Source organism: Amblyomma mixtum, chromosome 4 (assembly GCF_055824585.1).
Source record: "Amblyomma mixtum isolate Tamu chromosome 4, ASM5582458v1, whole genome shotgun sequence".
NCBI classification, from domain to species: Eukaryota; Metazoa; Arthropoda; class Arachnida; order Ixodida; family Ixodidae; genus Amblyomma; species Amblyomma mixtum.
Genome location: NC_143015.1, coordinates 73,119,590 through 73,137,183, shown reverse-complemented (window position 1 = coordinate 73,137,183; position 17,594 = coordinate 73,119,590). Strand labels below are relative to the sequence as shown.

At 47.7% G+C, this 17,594-nt stretch overlaps 2 protein-coding genes across 6 annotated transcripts in view; both read left to right on the top strand.

The window, feature by feature from the left end:
• The window catches only part of LOC149347001 (cytosolic endo-beta-N-acetylglucosaminidase-like), a 30,294-nt gene extending 16,843 nt beyond the window's left edge, over positions 1–13,451 (top strand). For 4 of the 5 annotated variants that reach the window (XM_089586817.1, XM_089586816.1, XM_089586815.1 and 1 more), the window contains 3 exons: positions 1,095–1,337; positions 1,758–1,936; positions 9,530–11,840. In XM_089586817.1, coding sequence (XP_089442943.1) covers positions 1,095–1,337; positions 1,758–1,936; positions 9,530–10,524 — 1,417 coding nt within the window. In that variant the 3' untranslated portion in view covers positions 10,525–11,840. Of the gene's footprint in view, positions 1–1,094; positions 1,338–1,757; positions 1,937–9,529; positions 11,841–11,943 lie in introns of those variants that run through there. The other variant, XM_089586818.1, reaches the window with a different exon arrangement.
• A 3,565-nt stretch (positions 13,452–17,016) lies between these two features.
• LOC149346997 (uncharacterized) overlaps positions 17,017–17,594 on the top strand; it is a 62,823-nt gene continuing 62,245 nt past the window's right edge. The window contains exon 1 of the mRNA XM_089586820.1: positions 17,017–17,589. Coding sequence (XP_089442946.1) covers positions 17,423–17,589 — 167 coding nt within the window. The 5' untranslated portion in view covers positions 17,017–17,422. The remainder of the gene's footprint in view (positions 17,590–17,594) is intronic.

Here is a 17,594-nt window from a genome sequence, read left to right as displayed (position 1 = left end):
GTGGTGCCCTCTGAGTGTGTAGGCGGCAGCGGCGAGTGCCACCTGTTGGGGTGCAGCTGAAGCGGTTGCTAGGCAACAGGTCATTTGGTAGCTGCACCGCCACGAGCATACGCGATGAGCTCAGCTGGGCTCCAGTAATGTTGCTTTCGCCACAAAAGTTGATGATGATGATGATAACTCTCGGCCTTGGGCACCATCCATGGGCGCCACCTGGAAGCACCTGTGCGTGCGCGTGTCCTCCGCGAGCGAGCGCCCAGTTGCTCGCAGCCGGAACCAATCGCGGAGGCCACGGCGCGTGCATTTTGAAGGATGTTCCTGCGTGGGTCGTGAAAAGTTTGGGTGCGGCCCTTACATGGATTTTTTTTTAATACCTATTTCCTTCGGGAAAAGAGGGTGCGGCCCATACACGGGTGTGGCCCTGATATGCGTTTATATGAATTATATATCTGCGGCCATGAGATAAACGTGAAGAAAAACTCACGTCATGCACGAGATGTGCTTGACGTGAGTTTTTATGTACTAAAATAAATAAAAAAATCTCGTGAGAACAAGTACCATTTGTGCACTGGACCCCAGAAATGCTACCTCCTTTGCCGATAAAGACACTGACTACTACTGATGCAAGATTTGCCACGCTTCCTAATTTCCAAAGCTTCAGGTATTTCTCTGGTTATTTGGGTCTTAGCTCTTTTTAGTACGCATGTGTTCTTGAAGTCGGGTTGGCATTTATGTTTTTCCGGTTTTTCTCCCAGCAGAAATTGGTTTCGGATTGATTGCGCTTTTCAGTAGGGGTTTCGATTGGAACCCTGCAGCGCGGCTCAGGGTGTCACTCACTCTTAGTGCTGAACACTCAGCAGTGAATGTGGCTTTCAGCAGTTGTACGTTTCTCCTTATAGTCGCAGCCGCACTTCAATTCCGTGAGACTTTTCCAGTTAGTTGGTGTTTTTTTTGGGGGGGGGGGGGGGGGGTATCCTTTTTGTAACTTGGGACGCTTTTTATGTGGCTTATATTCTTTGAACCTCCAGTGTCATGTAGGTTGCTAGACTTTCTCTCAAGGTAGGTGCTACAAATCTGTGCGATGCTTTCTTTGACAGGTTGTTTGCGTGCGACATCGCATTGGGCTCCCTGAGTGTCAGCTACACCTTCCAGATGTACCCGGGCAGCTCCGAGACACTTGACATGGCACTCGTCTTGGTGGTTCGGACGGCAGTGGGAGAGAAAAAAAAGCTGCTGCTGGGTGCCACAGCCTCCATGCCTGAAGGCGAGTGGTGTGAGGCAACGCAACACATTTCTTCTCAAAGCTCTCCAAGTGCTGCCAAGTCCTCTTGGCAGACAAGGTGTGTAGTATCTTCATCATCATTTGAAATTGCATCCTCTGCAGAAAAAGGGCCCTCTCCGATTACATCCTAACCAGCAGTGGCTGCCCTTCCCCTGTATGATTCCAATTTCGTCTTTCCACACCTCAGTGGCCAGAGCTGGCTGTTTTCCTTTCCTTGAAATCCATTCTGTGGGTTCAATCACCTGTCAGTTTCTTTTTATTTCTGCAAATTGTTCATGCCGAAAGTGGTCCAGCTTTGTGGAAAAGCCCAACCGCATTTGTATCGAAATAGCTTTGCATTTTAAGAATTGGGTGTCCAGATAGGAAAGCATAGACAACACCTTTTTTTTTTCTTGACACAGTAAAGTGTGATTCCAGTGCACTACCTACAACCTTCAGATGGAGTTCTTTAATTGAGAGCTGCCCTCTTTGCTTTCAGAAAATTCCAGGTGAAGGATACCAACAGCGTGCCAAATGCCGTTCTCGAAGAAATCGGCATCTCCTTCTTGTCTTTTGACGCATCAGTGGCCAGTGTTTGCCTTTTGGGAGAACTCTCCATAGAGCGTGCAGCTGACAAGACTGGAAACAAGTCTGCAAATAACAGTTGCAGCGGTGAAGGTAACTGCTAAAAGTTTGCTTGCGAAGAGTGAACAACAGGCATCAAGGGTTACTGTAATGACACAGGCATGAAGCCTCTCTGATTCATACCTCGGCACCATGAGAGGTGGCTCAGTCACACTCATGCTCACGGCCACTCGCACTCACACCCACTCATTCACACTCATACACACTCACAACCACTCACTCACACCTGCACTCATGACCACTCGCACTCACAGCCACTCACTCGCCCTCACACTTATGACCACTCGCACTCACAACCACCCACCCACCCTCACTCTTATGACCACTCGCACTCAACCGCTCACTCACACTCATCATCACTCGCACTCGCAACCACTCACTCACACCTGCACTCATGACCACCTGTACTCACAACCACTCGCTCACTCTCACACTTATGACCACTCGCGCTCACGACCACTCACTCAGCTTCACACTTATGACCACTCACGCTCATCATCACTCGCACTCACAACCACTCACTCACACCTGCACTCATGACCTCGCACTCACAACCACTCACTCACACTCACACTTATGACCACTTGTACTCAACCGCTCACTCACACTCATCATCACTCGCAACCACTCACTCAGCCTCACACTTTTGACCACTCACACTCAACCACTCACACTCATCATCACTCGCACTCACTCGCACCTGTACTTATGACGACTTGCACTCACAACTACTCACTCAGCCTCACACTTATGACCACTCACACTCAACCACTCACGCTCATCATCACTCGCACCTGCACTTATGACCACTTGCACTCACAACCACTCACTCAGCCTCACACTTATGACCACTCACGCTCATCATCACTCGCACCTGCACTTATGACCACTTGCACTCACAACCACTCACTCAGCCTCACACTTTTGACCACTCACACTCAACCACTCACGCTCATCATCACTCGCACTCACTCGCACCTGCACTTATGACCACTTGCACTCGCAACCACTCACTCAGCCTCACACTTATGACCACTCACACTCAACCACTCACGCTCATCATCACTCACTCGCACCTGCACTTATGACCACTTGCACTCGCAACCACTCACTCAGCCTCACACTTATGACCACTCACGCTCAACCACTCACGCTCATCATCACTCGCACCTGCACTTATGACCACTTGCACTCGCAACCACTCACTCAGCCTCACACTCAACCACTCACGCTCATCATCACTCGCACTCACTCGCACCTGCACTTATGACCACTTGCACTCATAACCACTCACTCAGCCTCACACTTATGACCACTCACACTCAACCACTCACGCTCATCATCACTCGCACTCACTCGCACCTGCACTTATGACCACTTGCACTCACAACCACTCACTCAGCCTCACACTTATGACCACTCACACTCAACCACTCACGCTCATCATCACTCGCACCTGCACTTATGACCACTTGCACTCACAACCACTCACTCAGCCTCACACTTATGACCACTCACACTCAACCACTCACGCTCATCATCACTCGCACTCGTACCTGCACTTACCGTATAAACGCGTGTAAGGGCCGCACCCGTGTATGGGCCGCACCCCGTTTTCCCGAAGGCAATGTTTAAAAAAAAATAAATCCGTGTAAGGGCCGCACCCGAACTTTCCATGACCCAGGCGGGAATAGCCTTCTAAATGCACGCGCCGTGGCCTCCGCGATCGGCTCCGGCTGCGAACGGTGCGCTCGATCGCGGAGGCCAAGCACGCGCACAAGAGCTTCCAAAAACCGTCCATGGATGGCGCCCGAGGCCGCAGCCATCATCATCGTCCATTTTTCTTCCCCCCCCCCCCCCTTCTTGCTATCTAATCAGCATCAGTATCGCCAGCTCCAGCCTTTTATGGCGGATTAGCGCGTTCGCAGTAGTTGTGGCTTTCGCGTGCTGCCGCCGAGTAAGCACCTTATCAGCTACACGGCTGGGAGTTAGCTCTCGAACGCGGCAAGCGTGCGGCGGGCAGGGAACTCGACGTGGCCGAGAAGTGCGTCCGATGACCGTGCAATCAAAAGGGTGCATTGAGAAACACAAGCTGCAAAAAACGCGCTTTCCGAGGCGAGCCGTGCGAGTTTCCGGAACTGCTCTGCTAGTGATGGAAATGCGGAACAACGGCTACGCGTTGACAGCGGACATGCTGCGCGGCTTCGTTTGGGATGAGCGTGCACCAGAATAAATGCCGTTCATTCCCCGATTGCTGTGTTTTTGCTTAAAAAAATTTTTTTTTTCTAAATCGCGTGTATGGGCCGCACCCCGAAAATTGGCTCCCGAATCTGGAAAAAAAAGTGCGGCCCTTACACGCGTTTATACGGTATGACCACTTGCACTCACAACCACTCACTCAGCCTCACACTTATGACCACTCACACTCAACCACTCACGCTCATCATCACTCGCACTCACTCGCACCTGCACTTATGACCACTTGCACTCGCAACCACTCACTCAGCCTCACACTTATGACCACTCACGCTCAACCACTCACGCTCATCATCACTCGCACCTGCACTTATGACCACTTGCACTCACAACCACTCACTCAGCCTCACACTTATGACCACTCACACTCAACCACTCACGCTCATCATCACTCGCACTCACAAGCACTCACTCACACTTGCACTCATGACCTCGCACTCACAACCAGTCACTCACACTCATGTCCACTGACACACACAACCACTCACTCGCACTCATATCCACTCGCAACCACTCACTCACACTCATCACCACTTGCTCTCACAATGACTCACTCACGCTCATAACCATTCACTCACTCTCATTCACGTTCCTCACTCTTTCCTTGTTTGCTGACAACGGAGGAGATGAGAGATTTACTGCCGTGGCCGACTGCCCTCGTGGCTCCCCTCGCATAGCCTGAGTCGCACAGATGTGGTGGTGAGCCGTCCGGTGCTTTGTCGGTCTCTTTGGCCAATTTTGACAGTTTCGATGCTCGAAGGAAGTGGTCACGCGTCAAGCATATTCCGTGCACCCAATGCTACGTGTGCTCCCACGCTTGCTGCTGAGACGATGATTGCCTGTTTAGCGTTAGCTCAGATGCTTAGGCATGTTTTTGAAGAGTGTCTATAGGCGTACGCAGGGTTCTCCATGCGAATGAGCCAAGTTTCAGCTCACTGCCCCACCCCCAACCTCCTCTTACCTAGGCCCCTACACCCGAAACGGAGCAGATGAGGAATGACTATAAAGCATTTATTTCCATGTGATGGAATTGCAAAATGTACAAGATATTATTCAGCAGTAGTTTTTATCTTAATCTGTAAAACATCGGCAGAAGCCTGAGGGTGCTTGCCAGCGTTTCCACACGAGGTCTTGTCTTCACCCAGACGAAGGCAGTCCTCTTGTTGGAATGTTCGCAAGCACCCGGAGCCTTTCCCCTCCCTTGTTCACCACATGAGTACCAGCAGAGGAAGGCAGTCACTGCGTCGCTGAAGCAGCAGTGTAACAGTAACCGGCAAGGTAACTGCACTAACATCCACCCAATAAATCATTGGGGAAAGGAAAACATCAACAATTGGGAAAGGGCAAAATAGCCAATAAATGATTTTGGAAAGAAGATAACTCATCTCGGCAAAATCTGTACAAATGTGTACACTTTCCACCATCAAGATTCTCCCTTCCTCCCGCGAGCTTCGCGAACATTCTCGCTTTCCCTTGGTGCAGGTTGTTTCAACCTCTGGTTGATCCAGGTTTGAGGAAAGCCACCTCAAGGCCCATCTGTTCAGTACCGTCACTTACAAACTGTCTTTATGCCTGCAGCTAGCGTGTTAATGTCCTGTTGACCACGCCTCAAGCTGTCAACAGACACACGATGTGGATCTGCCTTGCCACAAGAACGTGCACAGTGGGATGCCATCTGACGTATACGTTTCCGGAGGGGGTTTGACCTTTCCCGTATTCTCGGAATCCTCCGCTGTCCGGCTCCCCTTATCCCGCTGGGTAGCGAGTGTGACTCACCCCCTCCTCTGCAGTTGTGGTGAGGGCAGAAAAAAAAAACACAATGCACATTCTTTTATCGCAAACCCAGACGCGGCAAACAATGCACAGCACCACGTGCTTCACTATCACCACCGGCACGAGACAGCCATTTCTGGCGCAAATTGAAACATAAAATATTATCATTTTGGATGTCTCCTTTTGCGTCAAAGGCATCATCATGTCTGATGCTATGCATCCAAAAATAAAAACCACATGCTTGATTTGAGATGCTGGGCTCGCTCAAGTACTTGATAGAAACAATAATCCTCTGGCACAACGTACCAGAGGATTATTCGCGTCGTTTCCGGGCTTGAGCCAAGCTTGTGCAGTTCAAGAGCTGGGTTAGGTCAGGCCATTCCACCGTACGAACCAATCAGTGGCGATATAAACAATGATAAAAGGGAAACTGCTGAAGCTGTCATTGTGAAACTTCATGAACTTAGAACGAAAACCACGCAAAGGACAATACACAGGGAAGAAGTAGACAGGACGAGCGCGGACTTGCAACTGCAGGACAGGACTTGCGCTCGTCCTGTCTACTTCTTCTCTGTGTATCGTCCTTTGCGTGGTTTTCGTTCTAAGTTCATGCATTACCAACTATCCCTCCATCGTACACTCCTTGAAACTTTATATCTGATTGTTTGAGGCTGTTTTAAGCCAGTCTGCCAAATTTCATTGCTGTAAGTCAAAAAATAGAAAAGTCACCTTCGATCCCCTCCCCCCCCACCTCAAATCTTTGTATTTGAGATAGAATCGTGCAAGAAGTGTGGCAAGAGACTTCTATTTATATTTTCAGTATTGGCAATGCAAAATTTGATAAAGGATCTCGCAAAACTCCTAGCGGCTTATGGCATCCGTAAAAGGCCTGTGCCCATGCCAACAGTGAACCACAAAAGCAAAGAAAGGTTGCCTTTCCCGTGCCAGCAGAATCCTCTGTCTCGGTTGTCCAAAGACACCAGCATGATGCCTTATGCTTCTTCTAGCACCATCAGTAGTGAATATTTGCTTCCCTCAGCTGTCAACAACATGAAAATAGCTAAGCCGGTATCGTCATCACAAAACATAGGGACCGACTTCATTGTCGCGTCCACTCACGTCCACTCACACTCGCAACCACTCACACTCATTGCCACCGACACTCATATCCACTCACTTGCACTCACGACCACTCACTCACACTGATGACTATCGACACTCACAACCGTTCACTCACTCCACTCACACTCATGACCACCCACACTCGCATCCGCCACTGACACTCGCGACCATTCACTCTTACTCACAGACGTGAGTGTGAGTGAGGCAGTACGAGGGCACTCGGGAGTGAGTGTGCCGACCTATGGCCTGAGTTGAAGACAGTTGCGCCAGTGAAGCAGATTCATTCGCTTATTTGTCCTGCTTGTTGAGAGTCAGTGCATTGGGCTCCAGGAGCTGCCAATGAGTGCCATATGTGCAAGACAAAGGCATTTGTGCGCTTCGAACTTCTGCCCCTAGCGAACTGTAAAACCTGGCTGAATACGAGGGGGTACCCAAAAGAAACCGGACTAATTTTTTGAATCGGCACAGCTTCTGTGGTACCGCGTTTTGCCGCTAGGAGCGCATAGAACGAACATTTCAGAGTCAGTAAGCCGAGTGCCGTCGCTGAAGGAGGTCAGACTACTTTAGGCAGAGTTTTAGAGTGACGACTGTTTTGTGTGAGTGTCGTTTTTGCAATGGCTGATTTTCGTGAACAGCGTGCGCCGGTGAAATTCCGATTCTTTCTCGGAAAAAGTGGAACAGAAACTCTTGAAATATTCAGAAAGATGTTCAAGGACGATGCTATGGGGACAACTCAAGTGTTCCTGAATTAAATCCTGAATCAAAGCAACAGTCATGCCAATGGAAAACTTCAAATTCACCTCGCCTCAAGAAAGCTCGTCAGGTGAAACCGAACCTCAAAACAATGCTGATTTGTTTTTTCGACGTGAGAGGAGTCGTCCATTCAGAATTTGTTCCGCAGGGTGAGACATTTAACCAGGCTTTCTGTTTGGATGTTTTGAAAAGATTGGGCAACAGTGTTTGGTGGAAGCGGCCTGATTTGTGGCAGACGGGTGACTGGTTTTTCCACCATGGCAATGCCCCTGCTCACACAGCCCTGTCTCTACGACAAATTCGGACCAAAAATGGCATGACCTCTGTTCCTCAACCTTCATACTCACCCGACCTTGCCAAGTGCTACTTTCTTTGTTTTGTAGAATGAAAAGACAGGTGAATGTAAAGCGTTTCGCTGATGTTGCTGAGGTGAAGAAAAAAACGACGGAGGGACTGTCAAGAATCCCAAAAGATGAATTTAAACAATGTTTTGAAAAATGGAATGAAAGATTCGACAAACGTATCATTGTAAGTGGAGAGTACTTTGAAGGATATTGAAGGTCTGTGCTGAAAATGTGAACAAATAAGTTCAAACAAAAATAAGTCCGGTTTCTTTTGGGTACCCCCGCGTACCTGCAAGCTGATCATGATTAATTCACTTTAATGTAGTGAGGCAAGCCTGGCCCAAGAGCTAGAGCAGTTAGACTGCCAGATGCACTTCAGTTTATCATCTTGTCAGGTAGGCACTGATTTCGCATTGTTTTGTGTGCACTGCTGATTTGGTAATGAAAACTGGCAGTACCACAGCAAGAAGGGCTCAGTCACTTTGACGGCACGAAAAACAAAGCAAGGAAAATAACTTTGTAGGTCTGCATGATTATTTGCAGTTTCTTGAGGCAGCGAGAGGGCTGATCTATGTTTTAGCTTGAGGTTTGTTGGGAAAGCACTAGCTTTGAAAATTTAGGCTAATTTTCAAATGCTGCACTGCTCACTGTTGAACAGCAAATATTCTTGTGGTTGTATGTGAAATTTCTTACTTGAATATTTTGCCGTTGTGGAGAGGTTAGTAGCCACTCGGACAATTTTTTCATCATGGAATTTGTGAACCGTACATGTTACATTTTCTTCGTTTTAGTCTGATGTGCATGGAAACGGACATAAAGTGTTTATTGTAAATGTAGCATAGTTAATGGCTCCGGCCGTCGCGGTGGCTCAGTGGTTATGGTGCTCGGCTGCTGACCCGAAAGATGCGGGTTCGATCCCGGCTGCGGCGGTCGAATTTCTTTGGAGGAGAAATTCTAGAGGCCCGTGTACTGTGCGATGTCAGTGCACGTTACAGAACCCCAGGTGGTCGAAATTTCCGGAGCCCTCCACTACGGCGTCTTTCATAGCCTTAGTCGCTTTGGGACGTTAAACCCCATACACCAAACCACCAGTTAATGGCTCCAGTCTCCTGTACTGCAGGTTATAACTCAGTGCTAACTTGTTTTTAAAAAAGCTGTCTTCTGTTTTTGGTCCTATCGATGAACTATTTGCAACCTGAAATTTTGTCATCTTTATCTTGAATTCAGAGCAGAAAAGGTTTGCAGAAAGCCCACTTTCTAAATTTGACTTTACGCAATCTAGCGCAGCATTGCCATTCACATTCACTATCTCAAGAACCTAGCACCAGGCCAGGCCAACCTTGCATCATATTGAAATTACTCTGGTGTTCACACGCAGGCTTGACCTCCGAAGACAGCAGACAAGACGCTTCTGGACAAAATTCGCCTGGAGAAATGTGCCCTGTGAGCCGCGGCACGACAGCTGCTGCTACCAGTGGGGGTAACCGCGAGGATGAACCCAAGGTTAAAAAACTGCATGAGTGTAGCCACTGTGGCAAAGCCTTCAAAAGGAGAAGCGATCTGAAAGCTCACATCCGCACCCATACGGGCGAACGTCCATACTGCTGCGACTACTGTACCAGTGCCTTTGCACAGAAGGGGGTCCTAGTCAGACACATGCAGCTCACTCACACGGGTGATTGTCCGTACAGTTGCGACCACTGTGGCAGTGCTTTTGCTAAAAAGTTCCACCTGGTCAAGCACATGAGCGTTCACACAGGTGAGCATCCTTACAGTTGCGACTACTGTGGCCGTGGTTTTCCTCTGAAGAGCCGTATGGTCGTCCATATGCGCACTCACACGGGTGAGCGTCCTTACAGTTGCGATTACTGCGGCAGCGCCTTTAAAGATAAGTCGAGCCTGGTAGTCCACCTCCGCTCCCATACAGGGGAGAAGCCACACCAGTGTGGATTGTGCCCCAAGGCCTTTGCACGATCCAGTTCCTTGGTGTCACACCTCCGCACTCACACAGGTGAGCGCCCTTACAGTTGCGACCACTGTGGCAGTGCCTTTAAAGAAAAGGTGAGTTTAACCAAGCACATGCGCACTCACACGGGTGAGCGTCCTTACAGTTGCAACTACTGTGGCCGTGGTTTTGCCGTGAAGAGCCATATGGTCGTCCATATGCGCATTCACACGGGTGAGCGTCCTTACAGTTGCGAGCACTGTGGCCGGGCCTTTAATGACAAGTGCGCTTTGGTAGTCCACCTCCGCTCCCACACGGGGGAGAGGCCATACCAGTGCGAGCTGTGCCCTATGGTCTTTGCACAAAATGGACACCTCAAGAGACATGTGCGGCGGAACCACAAGCACAAAAAAAACAATGTCGTGTGACTTGTGCCCAAAGGCATTTGCTAACAACCGGTGTTAAAAAAAAGTCAAAGCGACTATCACAGCTGGAAGAGTGAAGTTGTGGCACTCTTTTAGAACATGTTTTGTTAGCTATCTTGTTCTTACTTACCAGCTGACAACATTCCTGTGGCACGTGTTGCTAGTCCAGCTAACCTTTGCCAGTAGTTGCATTATCTGGTATCCTTGTTGAGAAGCTTCTTGTTTGAAATTGCACTTTACATGCCCTCTTTGGGTCCTGCTTAAGTGTTTCCCCCCACTAGAAGCTGGAGGCTGTAAAGGGGGGACACAGGTCTTAGGAAGCCAAAAAATTGTCAAAACATCGCTTTTTTTTTTACTGTGATTTTTGAAACCTCCAGCTAATTATTCACCTATATGCAAAGTTGTCTTCCTTCTGGGTTGAATATTTTACTTGCAAGACCAATTTGTACTGTCAGTGTCAACATAATTTGGGCCGAAATTGATTCGAAAACAGCGCTTCCACTACACGCGGATCCTATTCCTATTTCAAAGGGCAGTTTTCTCTCAGTTTCGCTCCCCTGATGTCTCCGTCCTTTCGTTGCTCAAAGAGACAAGCACAGCTTTTAAAATGAGTTACAGTCCTGTTCGTCACTAGGGACTGTTTTAGCCACTGTGCACTTACGAGGAAGGGAGCATAGCAAGCAGGTGCTGACAACACGTAGCGAGGCAGAATTGCTGGTACAGACAGTTTCTGCAATGGTCCTTTGCTGTGGGAGTGGCATAGAGCCAGTGCAAAGCCCCGCGCAGCCAAGCCAGTGCGCAGCCCTGTTGTGCACCACCAGAAAAGATGTGCACGACTCCTGGTTGACAGCTCATTTTGATAACCGTGGGCTAATTTATCCCACTGATGAGCTAGCAAAGGCTGCAAGGGTCATGGAGGATGCATTCACTGCCTTTTTCAGTAAAAATAAGCTGCACGAAGACAGTATGCAGGAGTTTGCGCAGTGTCTGCACTCTTTGACATATCCTCAGCTAGGGTGTCCCGAACACAGAAAAAATACTTTTTGGCAACTGTGCTTAAGTTTTACATTCTTTTACGATGTTGATTCCTTGCAAAAGGTGTGAACAGAGAGCGTCAAGGACAAAGGAAGCGGCAGAAGTATTTGAAGCTGCCGCGCTGCCAATAGTTCAAGGTAAAGCTCAAAAGTCAAATGCAGGTTTGCATAATTTGTATTGAGCTTGTGTATTTTGTATTGTGCATTTCTACTGTATTGTGTTGAGATGCCGAAAAAAAATCTCATTCTCTGATAAAATAAAAGCTGAAATCGTTTTGAGCACCATTTTTTATTCCCAGATTATTGATGTGCAAACACACACACCAAACTGTATGACCAGGCTGATAACTACATACTATTGACAGGTGAATCGTCTGCTTTTTTGCAGAAATATGAAAGCAGATAACAAAATACAAAACAGGAAACGGAACCTGGCACGCGGACAACACTGTGTTTTGCCTTCTGTAAATATAAAGACAAAAGACCTACAACGTCTTCAAAGAAACATGGGGAAGCTTCGTTTGTTGACCTCGTCACCCCTGCCCTGTCTATGGCGCGTCATCGGGGGATGACGCCGTCCAAACGTGCGACTGTGGGCTGCCCGGCAAAGCAACAGTTGCCTGCAAGTTTCCACTGCTTGCTTGCCGGCGCGCTTCTCATTGGTAGTGCCCATTATCAGTACTGGGCAATTGTAAAACGCGTTTTCGTCTGGTCTCTTTATTTGAATTTTCAAAGTGAAATAACTTTTATTTGCATCCTCCAATTTCAATAATCCATTTTTCACTGATCTATGGAACACATGGCGAATTTAATGTATAATTCGGCAGTAAGGAAAGTATCGTGGTGCCCCTTTAAATACAGCAAGCCAGAGGAAAGCAAAACTGTAGCATTGAATGCGAAACTCATTTTTCTCATCTCAAGTGACATCGAATGTGAACACGTATTCAACCATGTTTATGCCCACTCGTAGGGAATTGACTGCCTAGTGTACTATGTGACGAGCGTCATGTGCCACAAGTTGCTAAAGCTCATGTGATGTGCACCATACAGGATTGGTCTCAGTGAAACAGCTAAGATCATTGACAAGCCAGATGCAAAGCTGGTAAACTGCAAGTCTCGTGGAGGGCTGGAGCTTCCAAAAAAGTCGATTTTTGACTTTCATCAGGTTCCAGAGGCAGAATTTCGAAAGAATTCTGAAAAGAGGGATATGCTTATGAGAAGGCGACAGATGACATTGTCCACAGCTACGGTTATTGCTTCCCTTGCCTTGATCACAAGAAGACAATTATGGCACAGCTTTTTTATAACATGTGTTAGTGAGGATGCTTCAGTGTTGCAGAGCAAGGAGGAGAGATATGAAAAGAAAAAAAAAATTGGTTTTTGAGGAAAGCAAATGGCCCAGTATCTGTCTGGCATCTCAACAGACACCTGTACTGCACCATAAGGGAAGAGAAAAGGGATGGGGAGAGGTGTGTAATGGAAAGCTGTGGAATAGTTTACCACCTGGGGTTCTTTAGCGTGCACTGACATGCCACAGCGCGCGGTGCGAGCTCCAGTGTTTTGCCTCCATCGAAATGCGGCCGAGTTCGAACCCAGGAACTGCGGTTAACTAACCAAGCGCCCTAACCACTGAGGCACAGCAGCGGATGAGAAGTATGGGCAGCAAAGAACTCAAACCCGGAAGTAAATGTCTAAGCTTCCCAATTGCATCTTCTTAAGTCGGTTGGCAAAGTGGAAATACTGTAGAGTTTGTAAGGATATAAGAACATGTTATAATTTTCGTGCTGTTTGTCTTGTAAGCTGTGCTTTGTTTTCCTTCATTTATCAGTGGCAGTGATTTTGGAGTGTTTTGATTTCTTTGCTAATAAAGCTTGTCATATGTGCCCAAATGTGAAATACTGTGCAGCTTCAGTATCATACAGGCAGATTCCTAGTCAGCCCTGTGCATGTGATGCATGCATGAGAAACTTCTTCTTACTTTGTGAAGCATTTAAAGAATTTCGTTGATTTCATGGCTTTATTAAATAACACAGGAGATATCAGCGTCTGCTTAGCTCATAACAAGGCGTACAAAATGAGCCAGTTAGGCGCCTTCCCTTCCTCAAAACCAAGAAAGTGTTTATACTGCGAATAAGATTAAACAGTCCAGTTCCCAGTCTAGCCTTATCCCTTTTCTATACCCTTCACTGGATCTCGGGAAAGACTCATAACTGGCTCACATTGCCGGTGGACACATCAACCGCTCTGCAAAAGAAAAATATTAACGCCGACTAAACGGCAAACTAAATTGGGGATCAATGTACGTTAGCAAGAAAGTGTTGGAATATTGGGGAAGTATACATTGAGAGGCAGTGAGAACAACGTTTAAGTACAAAGCATAGCCATAATGAGTAAATATCGAAAATATAAGATTGATGTTTTCCGATAATTCTCGGTGTTTACCATTTGTTCTCGTGGAATTCAAGCTATTTAGATCGTGAGAAACATTGGGAATTCCAACAATTCACTTGCCACCAGGCCTATAAAAGGTGGATTCTTGTAGTGATCGGTCGTCCGTAATTCATCAGACCAAAAAACATTAAGGGGATTTAGTCCAACACGGCGAGCAGGTTGTCCGGGCAGTGGTGTCAACTTCTGTGATCAATTTGAGCAGAAAGCTTCCATTTTTGTATTACAGGTGAAACTTGGAATTCTTGGCATAGTGTGTAAATGTCACGCATGCCAAACGAGTACAGGCTTGACAGTGAATCGGCCATGCCCACAAAACACAAAAAGTGCTTGTAGAAATCTCCAAGTCATCTACACCAAGTCTATACCAAATGTAACCAAGATTTTATATAACCATCCGAAAGAAGCCTCTCTTGCCTAGGCTAATGCGACGCTATCTGTCTACTACAAGAGGTTTTCCTTGTCATCTTGTAGACTTCTATGTGATATTCTATTTAGCTGCATTTTATTAATGCGAAAGCTTATTTAGAAGGCTATGTTGACGCTGGAAGTGTCCGCAAAATGTGTCGCCGGAAGATGGTCCCCTGTGACGTCTTCGGTCATGAGACGTCAGAATCAAAAGAAAATTTAATAAAAACGAAGAGCATCGGGGGGATAGACTGCAGCGGTGACCCGTGTTCGTTTGAGCATCCGCCTCGCATGCGGGAGGTGCGGGGTTCGATCCCCAGTGCCGCGGGGGTAATGGGTACAAGCTTTCCCCTGGTCTGGTGCTCGGCTTCTTTAGGGTGAAAAGCTTGGAAAATGGGTCTTTGATCCCACCTCGAGTAGAAGAAAACACCTTCCATGGCACTATTTAGCCGCAGATGCCCTTGCGTCATAAGAATTCATATCATCAAAAGCACATATTGAAGTCAAATGAACCCAGACCTCTAACGTGCGACATATGACGTGACAGGTTGACGCAGAATTTAATTTGGAGAGTGAAGACGTCGCACTCGAGATGATTGACATTCGCTGCCACATGCAGACAGCAGAGAGGAGTAATGGTAGAGAGAAATGCGCAGTGCAAAACCTCGTCCGCCGAAGCAACAGATGTAGCAGCTGCAGACGAAATCACTGTTTGACGTCAGTATGGTGGCAGCATTCCCGAATACATTCTTCAACAAAATTTTTAGCAACCATTTGTGGAACAGCATTTCGTACGTGTCATAGCATTTCTCTTTGCAAGTAGCTTATACAGAGAATTCCGTTTTTATGTGCGGGAATTTAAAAAATTCCTGTGAGCAAACTACTGGCCTAATCGAGAGCAAACTTCGCTCACGGGGTAGCATATTATGGTCTACGTTATTTGAGATGTAATTAAACGTCGGTACTTGCCTGCATTTCCTGAAATTAAGAAGAAACTGCTGTCAACTGCGGGTAAAGCTGTCGCAGACGAGAGCTATACGCGAGCCGAGCAGCTGGTTTGACAGGTCGCGCCATCTGCCGGAAGACGAGGCAAACGACGTCCCGGCTCGTCTGCTCGTCGAATGTCGCCTTCCGGCAGATGGCGCGCCCTGTCAAACCAGCTTAGGGTGCCTCGATGCGCGCGCGCCCTCTAACGGAGCGCGCGCGCATCGAGGCACCCTAAACCAGCTGCTCGGCTCGCGTATAGCTCTCGTCTGCGACAGCTTTACCCGCAGTTGACAGCAGTTTCTTCTTAATTTCAGGAAATGCAGGCAAGTACCGACGTTTAATTACATCTCAAATAACGTAGACCATAATATGCTACCCCGTGAGCGAAGTTTGCTCTCGATTAGGCCAGTAGTTTGCGCACAGGAATTTTTTAAATTCCCGCACATAAAAACGGAATTCTCTGTACATTTTAGTCAAGTTAGAGGCCAGCTTGCAACAGGGGTTCAGACCAATGAACATGCACCTTCAGTTGCGTGCTTAATTGAGATATGTGAAGATCTGAGCTCTACTGCGCCCTTTCCTTTCCTCAAAACGCATGCTCTCGCAATATTCCTCCACGTAAGCAGACTTAAAGGGCTCCGAATTTCTTTTTGGTTATTTACTCATTATTGCTAAGTTTTGTATATAAACTAGTTGTTCTCATTGCCTCTCAAAGTATACTTTCACAGTATTCCAACATTTTCTTGCTAACGTCTATTGCTGCCCATTTAGTTCGCCGTTCCTAAGTTCAAAAGCGGGTCGCAGTCGTATGGCTCCATCTGGCCGAGCGCCGAGAACTGCAAGGGGTTTCGGTGCATCTGCGGAGCACTCGTTGGCTGAATCTCCGCGGCCGACGAACAAGATGGCGCCACCGGTGCAATCACTGAGAGAGCAGCCAGCTTCGTTTTATCGTCGCCGCTGTCGATGCGAATATCCGACGTTTTTTTTTATCGATTTAGGCAAATACCCTGAACAAATGTGGTATAAAGCAATTCCGCAGACCTAATCCCAATTCTGTGAGAAGTTTGAGCGCGAAAGATTGACCGATTTATCTGTGAGGTGCATTCTACGGAGTGCGTTTATTTGCCGAACACGCTGTAAATAGTAACAGGCCGCGGGCACGTACATTCTACAAATGAAGACCATTCATGCATTTAATTCACATTGTTACATAGTGCGCCATATACATTAGGACCATTTTTTTTACCTACACTGGCTACACTAGTGTAGCCAGTGTTTATTGATTTCATTATACACTTGCTACACCAGTGTAGCCAGTGTAGGTAAAAAAAATGACCCTATGGTTTCTCCTGCTAATTTGGACTTTATATATAAGTTCAATACGTCACTCCTGCGATTATTCCATCGGCTTCTCGTAGCCACGCGCCGTTCGTACCGTTGGCGCGCACCAACAGTGCGCCGACTTCTGCTCCAGGCATAGAGTTTCTTACTCAACTCTATGGCTCCAGGAGTCTACGCTAGCGCCACGCCGCGGCAGCCGTTTTATAAGCCACACAAGGAGAGCGTCGCTTGTGCCACTGAGCTTCAAAACACTGTACCCTATGGTGGATGAAGCGTAGCGCCGCCAGTTTTCCCTCGATGACAAATGACAAGGTTCTGCCCCGGGTGAAACAAGGCGATTACGGCGACACGATTTTCAAAGCGTTGACGATGCACCTACAGTTATGAAGACATCTGGATTCCTTCGGCTCCATGTGTGAATTGTGACAAGAAAAGGATCAGCGGATCGAAAGGTTTGAGTGTTGAAAAGTTCTAAACGATTGGAACAAACGCTTGTGGTTTGTCGTGCCCGATAATTTCGCTCGGCTTTGAGCTGCTGTTTCGCGGGTTTTTTAAAAAAGAAAAGTGTTCCAAGTAATGCAGAGCACAGAAACGGCATATTTGTGCTGGTCTAGAACGTGCTCCGTCTTGCTGCCTGTGTCATTTTGGTCCGTGCAAGTTTACCTCGGACGTCCATCGACGCGATGTCTGATCCGGAGGTCGCCGCGCTGAAGACACTGGAGGAATTTCTGGGCTTCAAGAATCCGCTGCCGTGTGCTGTCGAACCGCTCAGAGACGTCAAGCGTGGCGAACCTGATGACCCGAAGATTCTTTTCTGCCTCGATATGATGGGAGGCTCTCTGGAGGACAGGTACA